General features: G+C 39.0%; 1 protein-coding gene and 1 long non-coding RNA gene across 17 annotated transcripts in view; one reads left to right on the top strand and one right to left on the bottom strand.

The window, feature by feature from the left end:
• kcnt1b (potassium sodium-activated channel subfamily T member 1b) overlaps positions 1–22,597 on the top strand; it is a 53,266-nt gene extending 30,669 nt beyond the window's left edge. For 5 of the 16 annotated variants that reach the window (XM_072432432.1, XM_072432427.1, XM_072432434.1 and 2 more), the window contains 30 exons: positions 967–1,063; positions 1,733–1,789; positions 1,881–1,929; positions 2,085–2,144; positions 2,689–2,763; positions 2,852–2,935; positions 3,860–3,969; positions 5,121–5,301; positions 7,398–7,562; positions 8,428–8,564; positions 9,383–9,446; positions 9,732–9,840; positions 9,933–10,041; positions 11,129–11,278; positions 11,344–11,579; positions 12,161–12,374; positions 14,353–14,458; positions 14,559–14,731; positions 15,319–15,390; positions 15,476–15,610; positions 16,033–16,144; positions 16,221–16,322; positions 16,506–16,589; positions 16,663–16,791; positions 17,002–17,022; positions 17,268–17,565; positions 18,647–18,709; positions 18,911–18,954; positions 20,301–20,404; positions 20,955–22,597. In XM_072432432.1, the coding sequence (XP_072288533.1) occupies positions 967–1,063; positions 1,733–1,789; positions 1,881–1,929; positions 2,085–2,144; positions 2,689–2,763; positions 2,852–2,935; positions 3,860–3,969; positions 5,121–5,301; positions 7,398–7,562; positions 8,428–8,564; positions 9,383–9,446; positions 9,732–9,840; positions 9,933–10,041; positions 11,129–11,278; positions 11,344–11,579; positions 12,161–12,374; positions 14,353–14,458; positions 14,559–14,731; positions 15,319–15,390; positions 15,476–15,610; positions 16,033–16,144; positions 16,221–16,322; positions 16,506–16,589; positions 16,663–16,791; positions 17,002–17,022; positions 17,268–17,565; positions 18,647–18,709; positions 18,911–18,954; positions 20,301–20,404; positions 20,955–21,075 (3,461 nt within the window). In that variant the 3' untranslated portion in view covers positions 21,076–22,597. Of the gene's footprint in view, positions 1–966; positions 1,064–1,732; positions 1,790–1,880; positions 1,930–2,084; positions 2,145–2,688; positions 2,764–2,851; positions 2,936–3,859; positions 3,970–5,120; positions 5,302–7,397; positions 7,563–8,427; positions 8,565–9,382; positions 9,447–9,731; positions 9,841–9,932; positions 10,042–11,128; positions 11,279–11,343; positions 11,580–12,160; positions 12,375–14,352; positions 14,459–14,558; positions 14,732–15,318; positions 15,391–15,475; positions 15,611–16,032; positions 16,145–16,220; positions 16,323–16,505; positions 16,590–16,662; positions 16,792–17,001; positions 17,023–17,267; positions 17,566–18,646; positions 18,710–18,910; positions 18,962–20,300; positions 20,405–20,954 lie in introns of all 16 variants that reach the window. The other 11 variants (XM_072432442.1, XM_072432436.1, XM_072432443.1 and 8 more) reach the window with 9 other exon arrangements.
• A 1,890-nt stretch (positions 22,598–24,487) lies between these two features.
• Positions 24,488–25,644, bottom strand: LOC140346473 (uncharacterized). The gene is made up of 4 exons (XR_011924323.1): positions 25,518–25,644; positions 25,186–25,281; positions 24,669–24,722; positions 24,488–24,589 (listed from the first exon to the last, which is right to left on the bottom strand). It is a non-coding gene; the product is annotated as an uncharacterized lncRNA (long non-coding RNA).
• Between the last annotated feature and the right edge of the window lie 838 nt (positions 25,645–26,482).

Genomic DNA, 26,482 nt, shown 5'->3' with positions numbered 1-26,482 from the left:
AAATGTATTTTTGTATTTCCCAAAATCACAACTTCACACAATTGTTGATTTAACAAACAGAATCTGTTCAAAAATTCAAAAGGGAGTTAGTCATTGGTCAATAAAACACAAACATTTAATTTTGATTTGATTTTACTTTCTATTTTTACACCAACCCTTAACCAAATTGCATACACAGAAACAATAAAGCGACAATAAAGACAATGGTGACCTGACCAACATTAAAAAAGGCCGTGGCTGGAGAGCCGCGGCGCGGTCAAATAGCCGCGCAGTTTCAGGGACCGCTGCATTTCCCTTATAGCCTCATGGCTAACCCTAACCTTAACCTTAAACTTAACCTTAACCTTAACCTTAACCTTAACCCTAACCCTAACCCTAACCTTAACCCTAACCTTAACCCTTACCTTAACCCTAACCTTAACCTTAACCCTAACTTTAACCTTAACCTTAACCTTAACCTTAACCTTAACCTTAACCCTAACCCTAACCTTAACCCTAACCTTAACCTTAACCCTAACTTTAACCTTAACCTTAACCCTAACCCTAACCTTAACCCTAACCTTAACCCTTACCTTAACCCTTACCTTAACCCTTACCTTAACCTTAACCCTAACTTTAACCTTAACCCTTACCTTAACCTTAACCCTAACTTTAACCCGGCGCGGTCTAAAACGGCGCTAAAACGCGGTCAAATAGCGGCGCAGTTTCAGGAGCCGCGGCGCGCGGCCTGCACAAAAATAACATGGCAGTTTCGGCTGCGCGCCGCGGCTCTGCAGACACTCCCATAAAAAAAAGAGAATGCGAGCCAACCTTGTGTGGAGCAAATGGCTTATTGTACCAGACTTGGTCAATTAAGAACTACAGGGTAAAACACAAACACATTAGCCATAGTGAGCCATAGCCATAGTCATACTTAGCAAATGTATCACGTTTCTGCTAAACATAAATATATCTATTACTTCACAGGCTTGAGAATCCGTCTATTCAACTTCTCACTGAAGATCCTCACCTGTGCTCTTTACATCCTGAGAGTCAGTTTGGATACTCCCAACAGCAACAACTGGTGAGCTGCCACTTAGAACCACAAAGTGTACCATCAAACTAAGGACGCATGGAGGTGGGACAAAAACTAATAATATGGCACTTATTGTTGAAGTAAAAACAAATCAAAAATCGCTGCTAAAAGAGCTGATTAAAAATAAAACAAACTTGCAGTGTGATATTTTGAAATAGCGGTATAAAGTTAGTTAATTTTACAATTCAGCTACATTTTGTGTAACATTTGAATTTCAACTAAAACATTTACAGGCATGTTTTAACACATTATTACACAAATATTTTGTCATCATGATTATAAAAAGATCATCTTTGTCCATTTTGCCCCTACAACATTTTGTTACAAAATAACATTTGCAGAGTTCTATTTCATGCTAGATATGTATTACAATACATTTGAAAAAACTGATATTGTAGAAATGCCTTGTAAAATTCCTTGATGAGCTCTTAACTAACTGTGTTATCGTAGCCGTTATCATTGTAGTTACTACTTATTAGTAATGACTATGGGTAGAATTGACTTCAGTGTTGTAGCCTATTCACAAGTTGTATTTGTTCTTGACGACAACAGACCAAATGTCCTACTCGGCACAGTTCCACTCACACATTTGCAGACAGGCCCATTCCGTTTTTGGTGTTTTTGTGTTGTCCCAAGTGTTCCTGTGCTTTTCCGCAGGTCCAATTGTCGGAACAGTAGCTACACTAATTGCACAGAGACACAAGAAATCAACTGGTATGTTCAAATACTTTGTACTAGAAGATTGTGGTAGTTTTGTGGGTTATCGCTTTGTGCTAGTCTGACTGTGCCGTTTTGTAATTTGCAGGCAGTTGATATTCTGGGTCAATAGAAAGATTCCTGTATGGGCAATTCAGGTGAGAGACATAGTCCACAGGGTTCCTCCAGAACTGATTATAAAATGTCTGTGTAAATAAAATAAATGGATCTGTTAGTTAAGAGCAGTGCAGCTCAGAGTTTTGAACAGAAAAGATATGTTTGCTCACTTAACATATGTGTGCTTTTTCTCCAGGTGACAGTGGCCTTAATCAGTTTTTTGGAGACCATGCTAATCACATATCTTAGCTATAAGGTAAATTAAAACTGCTGATTCAATTTTCCCAAATAGGACTATTATTCATAATTTATTTTAGCTATTATTATTATTTTAATTTTTTTTGTAAAATGCTTAGAGTTGTGCACATTTTATTATTTATTATGGCATTGCATTTTTTTTTTTTAACCCTAACCTTTTTCCACTGATTAAGACGTGAAAATAATAAAAGAAAAATAATTATACACAACATCTCTACAAAGAATATTTCAAGCATTCAACTGCAACATCAAAAAGTAGCTGGTTAATTATATTCTGTGGATATATTTAAATTGCCCTCATTCTGTTATCTTAAAAATCAAACGCAATGCAAGAATTATGGATGCAAAAAGAGTACACACTAATGTGATTTAATGGGCTCATTATTTCAGATGACTATAAAAAACACAACTGTGTTTTATAAAGACAAACTGAGTTCAAAGCAGTTCAAACACAGTAGAACAGAAGCAACAAGATTTCAAATAGATTATAATTGTAATAAAACTTTTATTTTTCCTTAACTCACCTTGCTTCTTTTCTTCAGGGAAACATCTGGGAGCAGTTCTTTCAGGTGTCCTTCATATTGGAGATGATTAATACTGTACCCTTTATAATCACAGTAAGTATAAGTAGTATAAGTATCAAGTATAATATACACATTGTTTGTGTAGTTGCAGTATGCTAACTATTTACTGGCTTTTTTTCAGATATTCTGGCCTCCATTAAGAAATATATTTGTTCCTGTTTTTCTAAACTGTTGGCTTGCCAAAGGAGCCCTGGAGAACATGCTTGTATGTACCAAAACCACAGTGTTTTATATCCTCCACTCATCATTGAACTACCCTGGTGTTACATATTGAGGAGTAGATAGTTTGGTCTTGTAAAAGTTCAGGGAAATCAGTGAGGATTATACCAGCCCATGTAAATGAAGTGATGTAGTGTGTCCTCACTGACACAGACACACTGACACATACCGAGCTGTAGTTGGACAGATGGTCCAGACTCAGGCCAGAGCACCGGGAGAGGAAGTGAGAGCAGCGTGGAGAGGTGACACAGGCAGAGCACGGTAACACGGGGCAACTGCAAATGAGTCTTCTGCAGCAAGCCAAATGACAATGAAAAATGACAACCAAATTGATTCACCATAGTTACCGGTATTACTATTGTTATATCCGTCGTTTGAGAAAGAATGGATTTCACAGCAGATAAATTGAATAATTGCAAATATAAAAGTAAAAAAAGAGAGTGCACGGTGGCAAAGGCGGTTAGCGCTCTTGCCTCCCAAGAAGGAGATCATGGGTTTGATTCCCGGACCAGACCAACATCACATGACCTCTCTGGGTGGAGTCTGCATGTTCTCCCCGTGTTATCGTGGGTTCTCTCCGGGTTCTCCGGCTCCTCCCACTGTCCAAAGACATGCATGTGTTAGGTAAAATTGGTAACTCTAAATTGGCCCTAGTGAATGAATGTGAGCGTGAACTGTCTGTAATGTCTATGTCTCTGTGACAAGTTGGCCACTGTCCAGGGTGTACCCCGCCTAAGGCCCGAAGTCACTGGGATAGGCTCCAGTCACCTGCGACCCCGAAAGGGAACAAGCGGTAGAAGATGGATGTAAAAAAAGAGAGACCACAGACACGCATCAAGTCACAATAATAGATGATATTGAATGAGGTTTAACTATTCTTGCTTTGTTCTTCTAATATAATGATCCATAGCTTCTTCATGTGCAGAATGACTTCCACCGTGCCATCCAGAGGACACACTCAGCCATGTTTAACCAGGTGTTCATCCTCATCTGCACCTTATTCTGTCTGGTTTTCACCGGGTAAGTGTCATTTCATCAAGTCTGTTCTCTGTGGGCATGGTTTTAAAGGCTTCACGCAGTCTGAGGCACAAAGGTCTCGAAAAAACACAGAATTGTTCTACAAAAAGAGAAAAAAGAGAGGAATATAATGCTAGGTTTAGTTGAATATATTAATTTTTGGAATTGTTTGTAGTGTTGAAGTTAAGGTTGTATTTACAGTACAGTGCAATTTACCAGAAATGGGTAAAGTAGCCAAAAATGATGTACAAAATATGTTTATTCAAATAAGAGTAGTTCAGGGAGTTTAGGGAAAACTGCTACTCGAGTAAGATTAACTGTATTTTATTTTTATTATAACAACAAAAGGACAAGACCAGAGAGAACTAAATCATTAAAAAATAAATAGAAATGTAGAGTGGCTTTCCAGATTATTATGCATTTATATAATTTATTCCCCTTGAAACTTCTGATTTGTAAACCTGAATAAATATTTCATTTTATATATAATTACTCTTTATTTGTAAAATCCTCAAGCCCAATTGATTGTCTTTTTCATTCTGGTTAAGATCTTTTATTCCTTTTGTTATCCAGACCTTAAATCTTAGGTCAGTGCTGTTTGGTACAAAACCTTGCCAACCAGTTAAAGATTTTAACATCTTTGTTCATCCTCTGTTTAGCCTCCAATATTTTCACAGAATAGACCACACGCATTTGACAAAACGAAATCACATCTGAAGAATCAGTGCAAGAAACACAGATGTTCAATTTGATTTAATATTGATAAAAAGCTTGTTTCACTTGTAGACTGACTGTGCAATTGCATCACATTGTCCCTTCAAATAAAGTACTCACAGTGGGAAGAGTAATCAAAACTTTTACTCATTAAGAATATTGTTACGGTGTCTGGAAGTGTGAGTACTTTGCTCTTTTACACTCTCTTACTTTTCCCCCTTTCTTCTTATCAATAAAACACTAATTAATTAACAATGGCAGTGGAGTGAAGAAGACACTCAAATCAATAGTGTGTCTTGAAATAAGTAGAACTTCCAAATTGTATTGACTTCTGTCCTTTTATTATGGGATAAATTGGATTAGAAGTTCAGTACATTTTCCTGAAATTACAGCTGTGAATCTTGATATTACAGCAAACTCAAAATGTTGCTTTGTTACAGAGCTTGTGGGATACAACATTTGGAAAGAGCCGGAAAGAACCTTACCCTTTTCGACTCCTTTTATTTTTGCATTGTTACTTTCTCCACTGTGGGCTATGGAGACGTCACGCCTCAGATCTGGCCTTCACAGCTGCTGGTGGTCATCCTCATCTGTGTGGCTCTGGTGGTGCTCCCTCTGCAGGTAAATGATTAATACTGAAATGGCACTAGGACTAATCAGATTAATCATGACTAGCTGATTATTGAAATGATCAGTATCTGTATCTGCACAACAAACTCAGCACTCACTGGGGGGAAATAATATAACAAACATAGTGCCATCAAATATTGTATAAATTGTAGATTTGTGATTTCTATTAAATATGTGTTTAAATATTCAATATCAAGATGTCATCAATCAGCATATTTATTTATTAACCTTTATTTAACCAGGTAAGAAACCCATTGAGATCGAGACCTGGGACAAAGGAAACATAACAACAAACGAATAAGACATTTAAGAACAAATCAAAACTGAATTCAGATTTAAAAGCACAGACAATTTTTTAAAGGATTGTTTTTCTTTGTTTTGTTTTTTTAATTGCTCAAAAGCCCCTAATTCTCCCAACCTCAAGTCTCTTCTGCTTGAAGGGTGTTCCAGGCTGCTGGAGAAAGTACATGGGACACAGACAGTACCTGTCGCGTGAGCGCAGGGCATAATGACCCACCACGCTCTGCACCACAGCAGAAGGGGCACAACTATATATAACTTTACACACTAAGAACATCCAATGTGAGACCCTCCTGGCACCCAAAGAAGACCACAGAGTTTCCAGTGGTGAATAATCTAATAATCTAATTGAGGCATAAAAGTGGCTGATACCTGACATTTACGGGCCTCCAAGGTAGAACAGGCTTTATTACGATTAAAAAAAGTTGTACCTTCTAAGTCAGTTTTTGTATAAGGTCTTTAAAATACAGCCCTTGGTATAAAACGAAACCAAGTTATTTATAATTGAGACAAATTCAACAGTTTCCCTGAGAGGTCTTAATCAACCCTCTGTTGTCGCTCATCCATGAGAAATGAACATAGCTTTATTTTTATTGAATTCAGCACTAACTTCTGACTGCACCACGTAGAAAGCAGACTATAAAGACTTGATGGTCTGTTCCAGTGAGGCCGAGCAACAGTAAAGCACCGTATCATCTGCATAGAAATGATTATTGTCATTTTACAGATCACACAAAGATTTTTGATATAAATGTAGAATAAAATAGGGCCCAAGATGGAGCCCTGAGGTACTCCTTTGGAATCATTCAAAAAAGAAACAAAGCCCTTGCCAATTTTACACATGATTGATTTAACAGATGGTTGGCAAACCAGTTTAAACCTCGGTCAGAGATGCCATGTTGCCTGAGGGTTTTAATCAAAGTTGAGGGTCAACAGTGTCAAAAGCCTTTGATAACTTTGAAAAGGGCAACGCAATATTTTTTCAGATACAGAGCTTGCAGGATATCGGAGATTGTCTAGAACCTTAAGAGCAGCTGTGACCATACTATGTATCTTTCTAAAACTGAAAGATAGATAAAAATGTCGTTACTGTCTAAAAGTCTTTCAACTAGATGCTGACCGGCTTTTCACACATTTTGGCTGCAACACAAAGTTTAGAAATAGTCCTGTAATTATTTGCTTCACTTGGATTCATTTGGACTTGAACAAGAGCACAAATGCAGTTTTCATGGTCAGTTAGAGTTAGAGACTGCTATATTGTCTGCAGCCAGAAGCAAGGAGGAAGGTTCCAGAATATCTGGACCAGCTGCCTTGTTATTGTCCAGGGACTTAAGCTCTCTGAGACCTTCACCAATGGACAACAAGATCAAATTAAAAGAGCAATGATCCAAACTTTTCCCTCCAATAGGAATTTCAGAAACTACTGTTGATTTCATACCTTGATCTAAACCTTTAGACACAATGGAACGGGTATTTACAGCACATAGTTCACTTCAATGTATTGATATAATACTAATTCATATTAATGATTGCTATTTTATAAAGCTGAAAAACATTTTTTAAACTTTCTGCCTTGAAGTGCCTATACGCTTCACTTTAAACTCGCGGGTATGCATATTTATTTGTGGAGCTAATTGAGCGAGGAAATATAACTGAACCCCTGGTGTTTACAAACTAATGATTCAGCAGTTTTTACCTCATAACTCTCGCTTTTATGCATCTAGGCAGTGCATCTCCCACATCATCTATTTTTCATTGTTTATGCTTGCCTTTGAAACTATGCATAGTTTGAGGAGCTGGCTTACTTGTGGATGGAGAGCCAGAAGTTGGGAGGGAACTACAGCCGCCACCGAGCCCAGACTGAGAAACATGTGGTCCTGTGTGTCAGCTCTCTGAAAATTGACCTCTTGATGGATTTTCTCAACGAATTCTACGCTCATCCAAGACTACAGGTATAGTTCTGAAACATTAAACTGTTCAAAGATTTTAAATTCAGCTAATAACACATTCAGTCCCACCAGCCAATTTGTCAAGTTTGGTTCTATCCACTATATTATACCAAAATTATTAGAGATAGGAATTTCTTCTGTTATTACACTCTTGCACACATCTACCTACTGTATGTTAACCTTTTTTGTCTTTTACATTTGATTCATGACAAAGCCATTTTAAAGGACTCATACACACGTTTGACTTCTTCTAGTTCAAAGGAATGCACTTTTCACCATGCTGTATGTTGTAATAGTGGCTATTATTAAACAATAGACTAAAATATACAGCCTATATGCTATATCAGGGGTGAGCAATTATTTTCCTCCGAGGGCCATATTCGAATCCTGGCAAGTAGCGGAGGGCCGGCCTGCGATCATTGGTGTGAAAAAAAAACATATTTAAAAAATGAAATATCAAATAAAATCAAATAAAGGCTATTGAATCTATTATTTAATTAATTTCACGTCATATTTATTAAGGATACAAGTGCAGACAGATGCCTGAGGGCAAAAAAGAAAAAATATTTTTTTTATTTTTTTTTTAAATATTACTTGGCATGTTTGGCGGGCCGGATTATAAAGACAAACGGGCCACATGTGGCCCGCGGGCCGCAGTTTGCCCACCCCTGTGCTATATGTAATTTTATAAGAACCATACACATTCATGGGGGAAATAAGGGAACTGGCCTTTAACTTTATTGCATATAGCTGGAAGTGTATATTATGTTTCAAATCGTAAATGGAGCTTCACCTTCAAGTGTCGAGTCCCGTTCCAACCATAAAACACTAATGTGTCTTTTCATCTCACTTTAAATATTTGCTGCAGGACTACTATGTGGTGATTCTGTGTCCAACGGAGATTGATATCCAAGTGCGAAGAATACTACAAATCCCACTGTGGTCCCAGAGAGTCATCTACCTGCAAGGATCTGCACTCAAAGACCAAGATTTGATGAGAGCAAAGTGGGTGGCTCAAGCACCTAAATCTTTTTCCTCATATACATAACCAAGAGTAGGATACCACTTAGTTTGTTCCCCCCATTTAAAGCGGGACACGTCTTTAAGTGATGTTTATGTAAATCCAATGTGGGATGGCAGCCAGGAGTCTTAAAACTGTGAATGCAAGTAGCTTTGCCAAGTAAGACATCCCATCAAGAGGACAGAGATACTACATGTTCCCTGATTGACAATATAAAGTGATTTTCCCAACAATTAAAGCAGTCATGGGTTATAAAGTAGCCATTCAATATATTTCTATGTGTACTGCATTGATATCTCAACCTTGTAACCCTTCTGTGTAATGTTAGGATCTTCATTTTTGTAGTGAAACTGGGAAAGTTCAGCTCACAAATGCAAATAGGCCTCCCAAGATAAGATGAGTCAAATCAAAATCGTTTGAGTTTGGTATTATACGTATTTGTCTTGTATTTTTGTTTAATACAACATGCATTCCTATTCTGAGTGGAGTCGCCTCGTCACAGATGCTTGTATTGGAGCTGAATAAATGTGATCACACATTGTGCATTTTTACAGGCAAAGCAAAAACATCTCCATGGAGACAAGCAGGTGGAAGACACTGCTCAGCAAAAGTTACACCTTCAGAATTAATATAGTTTGAAAATCCCTCAAAATAAAGGATATAGGCTCTTGAAGGAATGCCATTTTCCTTGTGCTTCACTTTTTTTTTTGAAGTTTATTTTTCTTGGGCTAAAGACAGTTGATGAAACCTACATTAAACCCACTACACAACACTTCATGGCCACTCTTTGTTTTTCTTTCAGAATGGATGACGCAGAAGCCTGTTTCATCCTCAGCAGCAGGAACGAGAAGGACCGCAACGCAGCCGTGAGTCTCATTTTTAGTGCTGAGGTGCAACGCGTCAGGGTGCTGTAAACTCTGCATGTTTCCACTATCTGCCGTCCATAACGATTGCAATGGAGCAGTTTTTGTTCACACTCTAGTTCCTTTACAAATTAGCTCTGAGACCTGGAGATACAGTGATGCTACTTCGATTTTATTGAAACAGCTTCAGAGGAGAGAGTTTGCAGGCCTTTAACGTCAAGCCTCATCAAATTCTGATTGCTCTTCATATAAATGAGTACGTTCTATCATTTGTGTGATTATTTACAGGACCATCAGACAATTTTAAGAGCCTGGGCTGCCAAAGATTTTGCACCCAACTGCCCACTCTATGTCCAAATTCTCAAACCCGAAAATAAGTTTCATGTCAAGTTTGCAGGTAAAAAATAAAAAGGAATAGAATATATTTTGGAATCATTTGACATTACTTTTGCATTGTCTGTCGTTTTGAACTGCTGCGCTTTCTTACAGACCATGTTGTGTGTGAAGAGGAGTTCAAATACGCCATGTTGGCCTTGAACTGTGTTTGTCCAGCAACATCCACTCTTGTGACGCTGCTGGTTCACACCTCCAGAGGACAGTAAGTACACTTTTAACTCTATTATTATTTGAATCATTTTAATACTTTGCAGGAATTGTGTCGCAAACTAAAAATATCAACATTGTTTCGATGGTATGAAACATCTATTATATTATCTATTATGAAGCTGCAAATAGAGCAAACATGTATAAAGTGGCATTTCAACACTTGAATCTCAACTCGGACATTTACGGAGACATTTGAGCACATTTCTGAAGGATTATAAAAATATGTTACTGTTATTGTTATTATTATTAGCGAGAGACAATAATATTGATTATAGTATTTTTTTATCAACTTGTCTAAATGTAAATGTTGTAATCAATCACGTTACAACTATTACACATCAGTCGGGCATTCACTAGATTATGCTTCGATTCAAGTGGTTTGTGGAGCTTTAAGAATGAATTGCTCCTGTGCTTTTCAGGGCTGAGTCAATCACAAATTTACAGTGTTATTGGAAAAGTTGTCTATATCCTTCTGTTGATTGCCAATTTCTTTTTTTTTAGACAGCTTGTCTAGACCAACTCAGCTGCAAGGAACTGTCACTGTCCAGTCAATTTAATGAACACTTTCCCTTGTTAGGTCATAAATCTCTTCCCCACTTTCTGTTCAAGGTGATCACTATTCCTCTGCAGCTTCCACAGTAGAGACACAAATAGAATTTCCATTTTAGTAGTGCGTCAGGGTCACATAGGCTCAGCGACTGTTAACGGATGTCTGCTTGTTCATTTAAACATCAGCAAATTGATTTTAATTGAGTAAAAGATAAATAATGTATGGTTGGGTTAGGTTGCAATTTATATTTCACAATAAAGATGCAGTTGCCGTGCAGATCTAAACACATCCTGGTGCATTTGACTTCATTTCATTGTATATGTGAAGGAAGACGCAAATATAAACTGTTAAATGAATACTGGAATCTACATTTCAGAACATGTAAGAAATTCTACAGCAGGTTTTATACATGTATTGTGCGCAGAGTACCATTTATATAACAGAGAATTGCAATTTCAAATAGATTGCAGTCCTCGTTAAAGGAGTTGATGAAGTGCTCAATAGAACATGTTGTTCATTTCCCCCGCAGAGAAGGGCAGATGTCTCCGGAGCAGTGGCAGAAAACGTACGGGCGCTGCTCTGGGAACGAGGTCTATCACATTGTTATGGGAGACAGTAAATTTTTTGGGGAATATGATGGAAAGAGCTTCACCTATGCGTCCTTCCATGCCCATAAAAAGTGAGTGAGCTTTCGCTTCGCCTTGGCTCACAGGGATTACAACTTATCCATGTTCTTTCTTCAAGATACGGTGTGTGTCTAATTGGGGTCAAAAGAGAGGATAACAAGAGCATCATGTTAAATCCTGGCCCCCGCCACATCATGGCCGCCTCGGACACTTGCTACTACATCAATATCACTAAAGAGGAGAACTCTGCGTTTATTTTCAAACAAGAAGAAAAGCACAATAATGTCCTCCCTGGGACCGGTATCTACGACGCCCCCTCCAGGCTGCCCGTGCACAGCATCATCGCGAGCATGGGTGAGGCACAGTCCCATTCTTACTTCTGACACCTTGATTGCACTCAATGCACAAATGTTGGATGGCCCATTGTTTCTAACGCAATTGTAATATCATGATATTTCCAGCTGCTTTGGTGAATGCCTTGAACGCTTTCACTGACGGTGACGCATGATTTAAAACATGCTTTTCATTTTTTGGCTGACTTTATTGTGTTGTGCTTTTTCTTTGATCTGTGAAAGTTGATCAAGCCACTGCTTATGGTAAGTTTTGTGCATGACATATTACTTTAAATAGTTTTCTTTTCTTAAATGAAGCTTTAAATTTGCATATAAATCAAATATCTGGTAGATATTTGCTAAATGTTTTGCATGTCATTGCTTGTAGCTACTCAAATGTTAAAAGATATATATTAACAAAGAAGTCATTAGCCTACCAGAATAGGATTTATGGTACGACAATACAATAATGGAGAATACAACTGAACCATGTATTGTTTATATGAGCAAATACTCGGTATTCTGGCATTCGATTTGTAGTCTGACAAACGTGCTGTTCTCTTATATAAACTCATTACCATTGTGCTCTTGTGGTATTTCCAGGCACTGTAGCTATAGATCTGCAAAACCAGGACCCTCCTGAAGAGAAAGGAAAGCTGATGCTGCCGACAGAAAATGGTGGCGGGAGTCGCAGGCCGAGCATTGCACCAGTCTTAGAAATCGCTGACTCTTCTGCTGTTCTACCCTGCGACCTCCTCAGTGACCAATCAGAAGACGAAACTAACCAATCAGACGAGGAGGGCTCGGTGGGACCGGAGTAAGTTAATACGACAACATTTAATAATAAGTACTAATATGTAATTCAATCCATTTCAAATGTATTATTGAAAAAATATTAAATAATACAATATTAAATAAATAATAAACAGTAAAATTCAAGGCCTCAAACAAGTTAATAAAAAACAAGAAGTGAACCAGCTTGCTTAATGTTCCAGGGAAACTCATTCCACAATCTTTGACCAATGACAGAAAACGCTCCATGTCCTCCACCAGGTAGAGCCTGGTCCACTGATCTAAGGGGACACATTGGACAGTGTAGCACCAGCAGGTGAGAGAGGCATATATACAGTAGGTATATACAGTGACGGGTGGATAAAATTGGAGAAATATGATCATATTTTCGTGAACCTGCATTTTGTAGTAGCTGCAAGAAAAGTGCAAGAAAAGATTGGTTTATGCTGACATAGCCATAACCATTACTTTAATCCAGTGGTGTTGTGACAAAGGCATGAATCACATTTTTTAATGCTTTTTTTGGCTATTTGCCTCGAATGGAAAAAGCTATCCTTCCAAACAGCATTCATTTGTTTGTCAAGTTTAAAGTCTTGTTTTTTCCACTCCCAGGTTTGTGACAGTGGGTTTAACAAACTGTGACAGGGATTCAAGATGAACCATCACCACAGCTTGGTCCAACTAAATGCACTTCAGTCTTCTGATCAAATGCAAAAATATTTGCAGACATCCAAGTTTTAATTTCATCAATGCAAGGCCAAGAGATAAGTGGCACAAATGTGTTCTGCCACTTAAGGGGCACATAAATGTGGCTGTCATCATCATAAAGATGGAATAAATCCCTGTGAGAATACCTCTTAGGGGAAAATGTACAATGAAAAAAGATCCTTGAGGAAAACCACACAAATGTCTTTTTTTGGGTAAATGTACTGATTGTACATACAAGACATCCAAGTCATTACTTGCTAATTGGGTTGCATTGTGAAGATATAATCACAAATCACAATGTCCAGTCTCTTCCTTGGTGTACAGTGGATTTTATCTGTAATAACAGAGGCCGTGCTGTCTACACTAATAAGACATAAGTGCACTCTTTATATGATTTATCCTCCCTACCCACTCTCCCTCTCGTCTCTGTGTTTGGAGGGCAGGAGATGGATGGCTCTGAAATAGGTGTGTAATCTGTGCCATAAGTCTGTCTAAGGAGGTGGTGCTCTGGCAGTGATTCATGTGTGTAAACGTGACAGGCAGGTCAGCACTGTCCTCTCGGGTGAAGTCTATAAACAGTGCCTTTGACATGCATCTGTTAGCAGGTCGCATGCAACTGTTCGTGTTTTACTCCAACCTTTTCTACCATTGTGCTGTTCCATCAGACTGTTCTGATTCACAAGAGAAGGCCAACTTGTGCCGTCGACTATCCTTTAGCCCTGTGGCTGTTGTTCTCCTTGTGTAAGACACAATGGTTGGTGGTGAGGCAGGGAGGCAACTGCAGTGAAGAGACATCAGATACTAGTCCCACAGTGCCACCATGTGGTAGAAATGTTTCACAGCTGAGTTAACAATGCGTTATTCATTTAATGGCTGACTTGAGGGGCATCATGAACATGATTAGTCGAAAGAAGGCTGCTAGCACACTGTGACTCAGAATGAGAAACGTCTTCAAGTCAAATTCTAATTATTTATTCATTCAGAATTTGTATTTAATGTTAGATAAACCAGCGACTGGAGCAATGTTCAATTGTCCTGGATTTTAAATAATTAATTTGCTATAACATCGCTAATAATTACTAAATAGAGTTGTAACAAATATTCCAAATATAGAAATTTAGGCTATAGGATTTGAGTGGAAGATGTTTAGTCTCTCATCCAAGTGGGTTTCAATTCTGGATAAAACATTGGTCTGAGGACTAAATTTATCCTGCAATGACAATGAAACACAAATCATTTTGCTGTGCTTAGCTGTAATCATATTTACATTTGTGATTTTGCTTTTTTTGTTTCAGTTTTGTAAAGGGCTACCCACCAAATTCTCCGTACATAGGCAGCTCTCCAACGCTGTGTCACCTCCTGCCACAAAAAGCTCCATTCTGTTGTCTCCGTCTAGATAAGGTTTGTCCTCAATAAAACTGCATTTATATAACACTATTGGTTTTCATACAGCTCCAGGATTTTGAACCCAGTGTGTACTTTTGTATTTGTCACCACACAGGGCTGTACACACAATAGTTTTGAGGATGCCAAGGCATACGGCTTCAAGAATAAGCTGATTATAGTTTCTGCAGAGACGGCAGGGAATGGACTCTACAACTTTATTGTTCCACTGAGAGCTTATTATCGGCCCAGGAAGGAACTCAACCCCATAGTTCTGCTGCTAGACAACAAGTAAGACCAGTAACCCTGGGGCCTGTTTGTTCTCACTACCGTCTCAGTGCCCACCGAGGAGCAAAACACATTACTGTAAACAAGTGTGTAATAGTTGTGTTTGTTATGGTTGTTTTGGATGGTTATAGAGTGGGGGATCAGTACAAAAAAATAACTTATGTATCACAGAATGAGTGAAATCTCTCCTCTGCAAAAGAGTTCCCACAGCACTTATTAAAACGTCATTATCAAAACGAGACAAGTAGTTCCCACAAACATTACACATAGGTTGTGTTCTTTTTAATGTGTTTAATGGTTCTTTAAGTATACAGCTTATAGAGCTTTCTCTTTTTTGTGTGTGCTCAACTCTGTTCCATTGACTTCTCTGATAACATTTTGTTCTCATTTCAAATAAATCATCATTATGATGCATGTTGTATGCTGTATTGATCTTTTATTCTTCTTGACTGTTCTAACCTGAGTGGTGTCAAGCGCTTTGGAACTTGTTCAGAAAAGCGCTATACAAATGTCTGCTCACATGAAAAGTGTCTGCTGCATTATTCAAAAGTGGTATCCCAGAATAAGAAATATTGTTTCTATTTCTGCAGACCAGAGCACCACTTCTTGGAGGCCATTTGCTGCTTCCCGATGGTTTACTTCATGGAGGGCACAATTGACAAGTATTAGCTCCAACAATCTGACAATATTGTTTTCTCTGATGCTTTATGTAAACTCACTGTGTTAACCTTGGTTTTGTTCACTCAGTTTAGACAATCTGCTGCAGTGTGGAATAATCTACGCAGACAACCTGGTGGTAGTGGACAAGGAGAGCACCATGTGTGCAGAGGAGGATTACATGGCCGATGCTAAAACTATTGTCAATGTCCAGACTATGTTCAGGTAACTTCCTACCAGCATAAGAATACCCAAATATTTCCTAAAACCTTGCTGAATTTGAATTGTCCATATTCCATCATTCTTATACAAAATAATTGTAAATAAAGCTGGTTGTTTTGCACCAACACAAGGTCCAAGGACAACCTTGGAGACTGTTTACAGCTATATTTACATTGCATTTATTGTCTGTCATGTCTTTTTGCACTCCTCTTGTCTCCATGAAGTTAAATGCTATATTATGTCATTCAAAGCAAAACATCTCCACAAAGACCATTAGGCAGCATATCCTCCTTTTTAAGAGCAGTAACACTAAAAGCCTAAAGTAGCTGTGAAATTTTTATTTTATTTAGTAGTCTTAGTAAAGAGACTCATGGCAACAGGGGCTCTTCTCCAGCTCAAGTCATTTGTGTTTCCTCCTCTTTCAGACTATTCCCCAGCCTCAGCATCATCACAGAGCTCACACATCCCTCCAACATGAGGTTTATGCAGTTCAGGGCTAAAGACTGCTACTCTCTGGCTCTGTCCCGACTGGAGAAGGTGAGCCGAGTTCCCACAGCAGTTACTCTGTGCATGTTGAAAGTTTTATTGAGAGACCTCTTTTTTCTTCTTCTAGATTGAAAGAGACAAGGGCTCCAACCTGGCCTTCATGTTTCGCCTGCCTTTTGCTGCCGGAAGAGTCTTTAGTATCAGCATGTTAGATACTCTACTTTATCAGGTGGAATGACATAAGAACTTAACAAACATGCATGTTCTGACCAACACCAGCCCGCTCAGATGATAATTTTATGAAGTACTAACTTGGATTATTGTTCACATTTTAGTTACACCAGAATGTTTCCCTGTTCTGTGGCAATGAATCATTTAATACAGCTAATAGCAATATATTTCCTGTTTACAGTCATTTGTTAAGGATTACATGATTGCGATTGCAAGGCTTCTTCTTGGTCTGGACACCACACCTGGCTCCGGGTATCTCTGTGTTGTAAGAAGACTTTTATATACGTTTATTCAAGCCATACACATGTACAGCTTGTGAGCTCCATCTCTCTACTCAGATGAAGATCACTGAAGAGGATCTGTGGATCAGGACTTATGGAAGACTCTTTCAGAAGCTCTGCTCCTCCAGCGCTGAGATCCCCATCGGGATCTACCGCACAGAGTCACACATGTTCTCTTCCACAGAGGTGAGCTTTATTTCTGCTTACCAACATTTCCTTTTATATAGTTTATTCATATTTGTGTTTGTCCAGCTCATACACATTGCATTTTCACTGGTTTGTTGTCAAATTGAGACTTTTTGTATTTGCAAGTTGCTTTATCAAGCTTTTGTTGCAGTTTTTAGTGATTTTTGTTTGTTGTTTGTTCATGTGCCTGGTTGTTTGTCTTTTTTTCAGGGTAAGGACAGCTATGCACAGGTGAGAGATGATTCTGCATTAAAAATTCATACAATTTGCACAATTGTTTGAAAATCAGCTTGTCCCGATAAATTCAAATATTGAAAATGGTCAATAAAAATAACGTAAACAAGAATAACTAGAACAAAGCGTGCCGTGTTATTTGACTATGGCCATGGAGTGTAGAGTTACACTGCATCACCCTTGAGTTTGGAGATCATTTTGAGGAGAGTTTTTATTTTATTTTTTGTGTCACTTGTTTCTAGTCTCAGATGTCCATTAATGTGGAGCAAGGCCAGGAGCAACGTGAACATGGCGAGACCTGGAAGGAGAGGACAGCCCCTCGCAACTCCAACGTAAGCGACCAATCGGAGCACCCGCTGCGGAGGAAGAAGAGCATGCAGTGGGCCCGGAGGCTGAGCAGGAAGACGGCCAAACCAGCGAGCAGAGTCGAGCGCATCTCCCAACAGAGACAAAGCCTGTACCGGCGCTCGGAGAGGCAGGAGCTGTCGGAACTGGTCAAGAACCGCATGAAGCACCTGGGCCTGCCCACAGTGGGATACGGTCAGTGCACCATCACTGGCTCTGAGCTAATTGATAAAATTGTTGATGCTTGTTTTTTTTTTTAATGCAAAAAGATTAAAGACTAAAATCATAAAACTAGGTGGACACAATGTAAATGGATTTTTAAAATGCATGTATATAAAAATGTCCTGTATTCTAATCATATTCACTTTGTAATGTTGAACAGGTGGACCGCATTTGCTACAGTTTACTGTTCATTTTATTTATGGAAAGAGACATAAATGATCTAAATGCGGCATGGGACCTTATTCAACACAAAGACATTTAACTATTGAAGTTAAAACCAGTTGTTTCTTCTTCCATCTCATTCTCATTGCCTGTAATGTGGATTAGATTAGATTCAAGATGAACATGAACATGGACTTGCCATCATTCCCATCACTCACCCGTGTGTCATCACTCACACTCACTTCACTAACAGGCCCTTAACAGCATGCATGGTCTAAGTCTGCTTTCTTTTTTCCTCTACTGCTTTAATAAACATTCATCTTTCAGCTTTCTCCACCAAGCAGAATTATAATCCTATGTGTGGTGCATGACATACAAGTTTGATTAACGACTCTTGTTAAGGCTGGTTTATACTTGATTGTCAAATCAACGCGGATGTGCAGCTCTGCTAGGCACCTAACAGCCAATCAGAAATTTGCTGTGCTTGTGCCCTTCAGCCAAAAGGTTTCTTGCGGACCATAAGCACCACTATTTGGAAAACTGATTAAAAATTGCTTTGAAATTGAAGAAATGTCTGCGTATTAAGCCTAATGTTGATTGTCCTAGTAAAAATAGTAAATTCCCACAATGCACCCCAGAGGAAGCTCGCTCAGTTCAGGTCTGTGTCAAGATGCCAGCACTCCGCTGCACAGATCTTGCCTCTTGAGCATACACCAGCCTTCAGAAGAGAGGTGGTTCTGTCTCATGTATCTTCAGCATTCGAAGCATGGCATGCGGCGCTCTGACCTCCTTCAAAGTTCTTCAATGTATTTCCTGGCTGCCTGATTTATCTCCTATTTGTTTCCTTCCCCTTATGTCTCCTCTCTCCTATCTTCCCTCTTCTGGCTTTTAGAAGATGTTTCTAATCTCACTGCGAGCGATGTCATGAATCGAGTAAATCTAGGATATTTGCAAGGTAAATCATGTGCTGTTTCTATTCCTTTAGAATATGTGCCTGGTTATGTCTTGTTGAGAAAGGATCTGTCCTTTCCCCAGCATCCTCTAGATTTAAATACATTGAAAGACTTTCTTGTAGATTGTATATATTTTATGTACATAGGAACTGAAGTGATGCATTAAGCTGACCATTACGTTAACAGTGACTTGCGTTGCTTAGAGTTGCAGGACATTTCAGAGCATCCATATACAGAGGGGACCAAGCTGTCAGGTTAGCGGGTGATCACAGTGCATGTGTGGGCGTGTGCGCGCGCGTGTGTGTGTGTGTGTGTGTGTCTGTCTGAATGAGAAGATTCACACTTTTGCTCCATATTTTTCTGGTCGTTTCTGAACTGTTTTTATGTAACATGGGAGACGTGCAGGGCGACGGTGTTTGGCTTCACCAGTGGAGCAGAACACATTCTGTCTGTAGATGGAAGTTTAAACATTCAAGTTAAGCATGTTGCATGGGATCTGCTGTTCTTTTACTTTGTGACAAAACACATCCAGACTTATGTCATATTATGTGTTCATATATATATTTTTTATGTTCAGAAAATATTGTTTTCTGAACACAAAATTAAAAAAAAAATCTCAGTATCACCTTATTTTTTAAGTTTGAATACATAAAACTTTACTTATTTTTCCTGAGGTCACAGACTTTTTGCTTTATGTTCATTTTAGCACTACACACTGTTCCACAACATATAGCTTCAATTTAACAGGCATGCCTATGAAGTTATTTGGTTTGATTAACATGTCCTTATTATTTTTCAAACAATAAAACTACTTAATTTGTAGTTTTGTGGTTTTACATGTAAAACAGCCCCTTCCTTTAATGAAACACGGTCTTCTTCCAATCTCACAGTTGCATGTGTCGTGCTCCACTGCGTCTGGTTCAGTCTCATGGATGCTGGAGCATGTCCCGTATGTGTCGGCGTGTGTCAGGGGTCATTCGCGACGGTGCTGAGTGTCGTCTGTCGGCATGGCAACCTCTTGCCTGTGGGCGCTGTGTGGAATGTGCAGGAGACCGAGAATGCCATGGTGATTGGGTTTGTGGTGTAGCGCGGACGCTGTGTGCATGTGGCTCGTGATGTTGCTGCGCATGGGCTGCTGGTCCGGTCAGCGAGCAGCATTTGAGCAAGCAGCATGGGCCTCCTCTGTTCACCAAGTGCCCTGTCCGATCAGTAACGGTTAGCTCTTCTCTTCCACCCCTCCTGGCTTTGTAAAGGGCCACAAGCAGGTGGGTTGTCATGGCGATACTGGCCCACCTTTACCTTGACACGCAAGTAAAAACAGCTGCCAATAACACAACCGGGAAAGTGTAAAATGTACAGCAATGGACACTGATATAAACTTGCAGCACACATCTGAACTATAGGTACACGTTTATAGGCGTTTTTATATTCATACATTTTTTTGTCAAATAAAACTGTCAATTCAACTGGGGGTTTCTGTACAGTTGAGACTGAGGGCATGGTGACATTGCAGTGGTTTAACGGCTCATTTCCGGCTCACTTCATATGTATTGATGTATTGATGGGGAAATGAAGACGGGAGCCGCTCTTAACGTTTCCTTTGTCTTCACAGATGAGCTGAATGACCACCAAAACACACTGTCCTACGTCCTGATAAACCCACCACCCGACACCATGCTGGAGCTCAACGATATTGTGTAAGAACAGCAAAACATTCTAGAGGGGGACGATATATATCTATTTATTTTTTTAATTCAGTTTATACCGAGAGCTGACTTGCTGCTGTGGCTGATCAAATTATGATACAGATATTGGCCGATGTCAATATAAAAAAATTAGCTCACAATTATCTTTTCACTTGGATCATATATATTTAGTGTGTAAACATACAGCCACCTCTTGAGGTTAATTGATTTTCTATGTCAAACTTAACCCACATTATCAGAAATTTGTTAAAATAAAAATCTCTGCACTTTTTAAGATAAAATAAGATAATCCTTTATTGTCCACACATGGGGAAATTCTATTGTTGCAACGCAGGTAGATACAGAGGAAAAGGACAGATAACATATAGGAAGTTTAAAAAAAAACTCTTAATTTAATTTTACTGTCTTGAAACTCAGACCGTTTGAAGCATATTTCATTTATAATGGATTGAAACTATATGACCAGATTGTTATTGGGAGAGTTCCAATATAACCCTCCACCACACAATCTGTTTTTCTTCTTTGCTGGTGCGTTCTTCAGGTACATCATTCGTCCAGACCCTCTCGCTCACATGCCCGAGGACTCCCAGGTGCCACAGCCGCGTGGGACGAGGCACCAGCAGGATCTAAGCACAGAGACCAGAGACGAGACGCACCTCTGAACCCCCACTCCATCCTCTGCCTTGTTTGATTGTTATTGTGCGACACTGGGGAGTGAATGTGCATCATCTCACTCGGGACGCTGACGACAAACGTATCCACTGAGCTGCTACAGGAGGATGGATGGAGAGTGCCTCATCATACACACCTTATCTCGTGCTCCAACACCTCACGCCAACTCAGATAGGGAGAATCTAAAGGTGTTCATGTTTTTAGACTGAATTTAATGCTCTTTTTATCTTTTGACCTTTTGAGTAAGTTTCAGCACCCTGCTCACTCTGTGTGAAAGGAAAGGACCTGGGTAAATGCTTAGAATGTAAAGTTGTCAAAGCATTTATGATGAGGATTTGTATATTTTTAAGTAAAGATATCAAACAGGATTTCATTTTCTTTATGAGCACAAACGTAGTCTTCTGGGAACACACACTGTTGTGGCACTTTATCAGCCATAAACACATTGTTCTGTTATTTTCCATATCTTGTAAAAAAAAAAAAATTAGCATCTCTGCTTTATGTGCCATATTTCATAATCCAAGCGCTTTTTATTCATGTATGTATTTGGGTCTGAGTTAATAATTTATGAAGGAAAATATTTTTTATCTACAATATTATGGCCAGTAAGGACAAATAGTTTGAATGAAAACATGAAAGGTCAATGTTAATATAGCTTATGGCCCATGTTGAATTAGTGAAGTATCACATCATTTCTCTTTGACATATACATTTTGTATTCATATTTAAAAGGTGCAATGTTTGTGGGTTTTGATGTTTATCTTAGTTTAGAGTGAAATATTGTTCAGTTATCTTTAGATAATGGTGTTATTTTGATCTGCAGTGATGCAGTTTCACTTGTAGCAGTATGATTTTGCACAATGATAATAATCACTTATGTTTGTACTTCAGCTGTAAATGAAGCAGTTTTTTTTTTACAGTGTGACTTTGTGCTCTATTATTATTATTTATTATTCCATTGTTGTATTTGGTTGGATCTTTGTACATAGGAAGCTAATAAGTTCGTCATGTTTTCTTTATAAAAGGACTTGAAATATTTTGCACTGAGCTCTGTGGAAAGAGCTTTACAGCATGACCCTTTAATCTGAATCCACACACACATAACAGTGTTCAATCAGTGTGAAACCGTCAAGTGTTGATGTTTTGATGTCACTTTGATCTTGTTTCAAAGGACTGGTTGACTTATGAAGTTTTAAAATGTGTGTTTTAGTTCAATTGTTGGGTTGTTTTGCCCTAAAACTGTTCTTATAACGGGAGCAGGAGAGACAGTGTGAAGGACCAATAGAAGGAACGGTTTCATTTGCTGGTCCATTAACTGGTCTTCCACTCTTTGTGCTCCACAGTTCCAATCTTCAAGGCTAAAATTCAAAAACTCTTGGGCATGTTAACACTAAGCATGTTTTAGTATTCTGCTTGTCTAGAAGGGTCATTTGAACATTTAAGACACTATGATGTCATGCTGTTAAAGAAACCAATAGTTGGTCAAATGCCTGTAATAAAAACATTCTTTGATACTGTGTATTTATATGAATGGAACATGCACGTCTGATGTTTTGTCTTAAAAAGGTGGCTGATCCATTTTGTACTATTTTTAATGAGAATCACTTCTCAGCAAACAAAATATGAACAAATAAATGCTGCATGAAGCCAGATGAAATGAGTGCACATATTATTTTATTGTATTTCTTTGTCTAAATATAATATTAAAATCAGACAATAGTGACTTTACATGTACAGTTATTATTTAAATATTATTTTATTTTGTAAACTGGTGATTAAAATAATTTGCATAGATTCGACCATTTGTGAATGTTGATATTTCTTCAGTCTCTTCTCTTCTGTCCATGCATATACAGTCAATGATACATCGATCATACTTAAAACGTTAGCAACACATTGAATTCAGTTAAGCTGGAAATCTATTATATAAAAAGTCTAATTTTAACAAAAGAATACAATATTTTAAAATGAAACCGTTATGTCTGTTTGAAGAGATAAATGTGAAGGGACCTTATATTCACAGTGAAAACAATTTGACAACAACATAATATAATGATATAATATAATATAGGAATATTGATCTGCTTCTCACTATTCATAATATGAATGAGCAGATCAATATTCCTCAAAATAAATAAACCGTACTTGATGCAATACGTCCCATTAAAAGTGTTCCTTCAGTACTTTGGAGCAGCGTCAAGTAAAAGTACACACAATTAAACACAATTCATAATTTACTCATTGAATTATGAGTGGGCCCTTTTCACTCGTGCCCCTGCTGTCCCTGCTGTCCCTGCTGTCCCTGCTGTCCCTGCTGTCCCTGCTGCCCCTGCTGCCCCTGCTGCCCCTGCTGCCCCTGCTGCCCCTGCTGCCCCTGCTGCCCCTGCTGCCCCTGCTGCCCCTGCTGTCCTTGCCTGTTCATGTGGATCTGCCTCCATCTGTCCCTGGTCCAACGGCCGCGGTTCTGCACCACCTCGTGCAGGAGGTCCACAAACACACCCTCGTTCCCTCCATCAGACGAGGCATTTGAACCGCTTCTGCTCTTTCCCCTCCTGCTGTTATTTACCACCTGTAGAGTTACACTTAAAGTTTGAAGCTTCTGGTCTTTCTCTTGTGCCTCTGCATTTGCAAAAGCATTTCTAAAGTCCAAATCATTCTGGCCACTTATTGTAGAGCTACTGTCTGCATCACCCAACGAGCTGGTTTCTTCCAAGTCTTGTACTGATTGTGTGTCGTCCTTTATACAGTTGCCTTGTTTTTCTGCATCGTTTCCCAAGGAATCATTCTGCTCTTCACTCTTAAAACTTTTGTCCAGTTGATTGAATTCAGGCTTCTTTTGCTCACGATTGTTGGGATCATTTTCCATTTCATCTAAATGACTTGTTACTTTAAACTCGACCTGTGTCCAAGCAGTTGCAACATCGTCACCTCCCTCCTGCTCCTGCTCTCTTTTGCGTCTCTCTTGCCATTGCACTGCCGTTGGTGGCCAGGTGGATATTCTGTGCATGGGCCCCCCTAACTTTGCCAGGGGACTTTTTACGTCTACATTTGTGTTTTGGGCTTGGTTTTGTGGTGACCCAATACTTAGATAAGGCGCATTATCACAATATAAAAGTGGACTCTCATTTTGCAGACTTCCAACACTAGATGGGACACTATCATTTATGCCTACCCCCGTCATAATAGTATCTTTTTCCTCCTCCACTCCACTTTTATTCTCTCCATCCTCCACAAGAGAGGGGCCTACATGAAGGTCACCAGAGACGCCAAACGGAGATGTGAAAAGAATTGCATTAGCAGAATTCGCTCGGAGTCCGGTTAATGACGCCGGCGAGGGCGTCTCAATGTCCCAGCGCCTGTGTCCTGTGACAGTCTTCTCGTGGGCCTTCTCCACTGTGGCTTCTTCTTCGTTCTGATGCCCTGGCGCCACTGTCTGCCTGTTGCGTTTTCTTCTGTAGAGCACGGCAATGATGATGACGAGGAGCAGCACGACGCACAACACCACTGCACAAAAACACAGAGAGAGAGAGAGATTCACTACATTCAGTTCAACATTAAGATTGGAGAAAATGACTAAACTTACCAATGACGGTAATGAGCATGGGAACAATATTGGTCTTATAGGGAGGAGGTTGAACTAGGAAAATATAATGAAAAGGCAATAAAATAAGTAAATAGGATATATACGGTATAGTTTGTATTATTTGGCCTATTGAGGTATTGTATTTTGGACCAATTGCACTTTATTAACCACTTCTCAATGCATGACCTTTGTACTATTCTTCAGAGATAATTCAGGACATTTTGGTCTATGTACAATTCGTAGTACGTATAGACTTGTGCCTCAAAAAACAAAAACAAAACTACAAGGTCTCAATTATTTGTATAAACTGCGTGCAATCTACAAAAAACTAATGCTGGGTGAGAGGTGGTCAAAGAAAAATGCATTTTTGGGACTTGAATATAAAGTAATTCAAGTGTCAGGAAACAACAAACACATTTTGGTTCTGATGTTAATGAGGTCAAAACAGTATATGCAAAAAAACCTGTTGCCTCATCACCTGGTTCACACAGTAAGTCTTATAATGAGATCAACATACAGTCTACGCTTGTCGTGGTTCTTGGTTTAAGATCTGTTGTTGTGTCCATCGTTGGTTTTGACGCAGTCAGACCTGGAGAGGTGGTTGGAGATGCATCTAAAGAGCAAATCAGAAGAGATCAGAATCGGAAAAGGTTTAATGCCATTGTCAGAGAACAACATTCACAGGCTAGGAAGTTGCTTTGGTGAATTTAAATTTAAAGATAAAAATAAGACCTACTATGTACACAAAATTCACTTATATTTGAGTGATTGATTGAATTGTAGTTAAGTGACCGGTGTAAAGAAGTGCTCATGACATTTCACTCACTCTAAGTAAACAAAAGCACATACTTGTAGGAGGTGGGCCTGGTGACACCAGTGTGCTGCACCCTGATGCGCTCCACACAGGGTGCCCTCTCAAAGACGGAGGACTGGCACATGTGACATCATCAGCGTGCAGCAACAAAGATCTGTTTTTTAAGTCTAGAAACAAAATTTGTGTTGTTTAATAATTGACATTCATATCCAAATATACCATTGCCTGGTGACATGACTTACCCATGATGAACTCGTGAACGTCACATGAGCATTGCCACTGGTTTCCCTGGAGACTCATGGTTGTATTGTGCAGTGGCCTGAATATATCCGAGGTCAGACGTGTTAGATTATTGTTGGATAGATCTAAGAGAGCCAGTTCAGGAAGGTTCCTGAACGTGTGTGGTTGAATAGAGCTGATTTGGTTGCTCCTCAGATCCAGTTTGTTGAGTTTGGTGAATCCATCCAACATGGGCCCACTCAGGACGCTGATGTAATTTACAGACATGCCGAGTTCTGTCAAGGTAGAAGGCCTCACAAGCCATTTGTAGTTGATGTCTGTGAATTTGTTGTTGTCTAAAGCAAGACTTTTGAGAGTGTGAAAAGACATGAATGCTCCTTCAGCGATCCCTGTGACTCCTGAGCTCTTAAAAATGACTTTTGTGACTGATGTCAGATTGTCATTGTGAAACACAGTCGAGTTAATTTCCCCAACGTCTTTGTCTTGTACCGAAAACAACAAGGTGGACAGACCAGGTGGAAATTCTGAAATTGGTGAAATGAAATAAGATAAGATCAGCCTTTATTTGTCCCACAATGGGGAAAGTCCAGTGTTGCAACACAAAGTAGGCACAGAAGTAAACAATAAAAAGATAACTTAAAAACACTCCAATAGAAAAACTTATAAAACTATAGTGACACTCTTAGTCTTAGTTAAATAGTAAGACTGCTGCAGATTTATTCAAATTAACACCTATAGTTTAATAATTCAACTGTTAAAT

This window comes from Eucyclogobius newberryi, unplaced genomic scaffold (assembly GCF_026437365.1).
Source record: "Eucyclogobius newberryi isolate DKJ021-1_F unplaced genomic scaffold, fEucNew1.0.hap1 SCAF_6, whole genome shotgun sequence".
NCBI lineage: Eukaryota > Metazoa > Chordata > Actinopteri > Gobiiformes > Gobiidae > Eucyclogobius > Eucyclogobius newberryi.
This window is presented reverse-complemented; position numbering and strand designations above follow the sequence as displayed.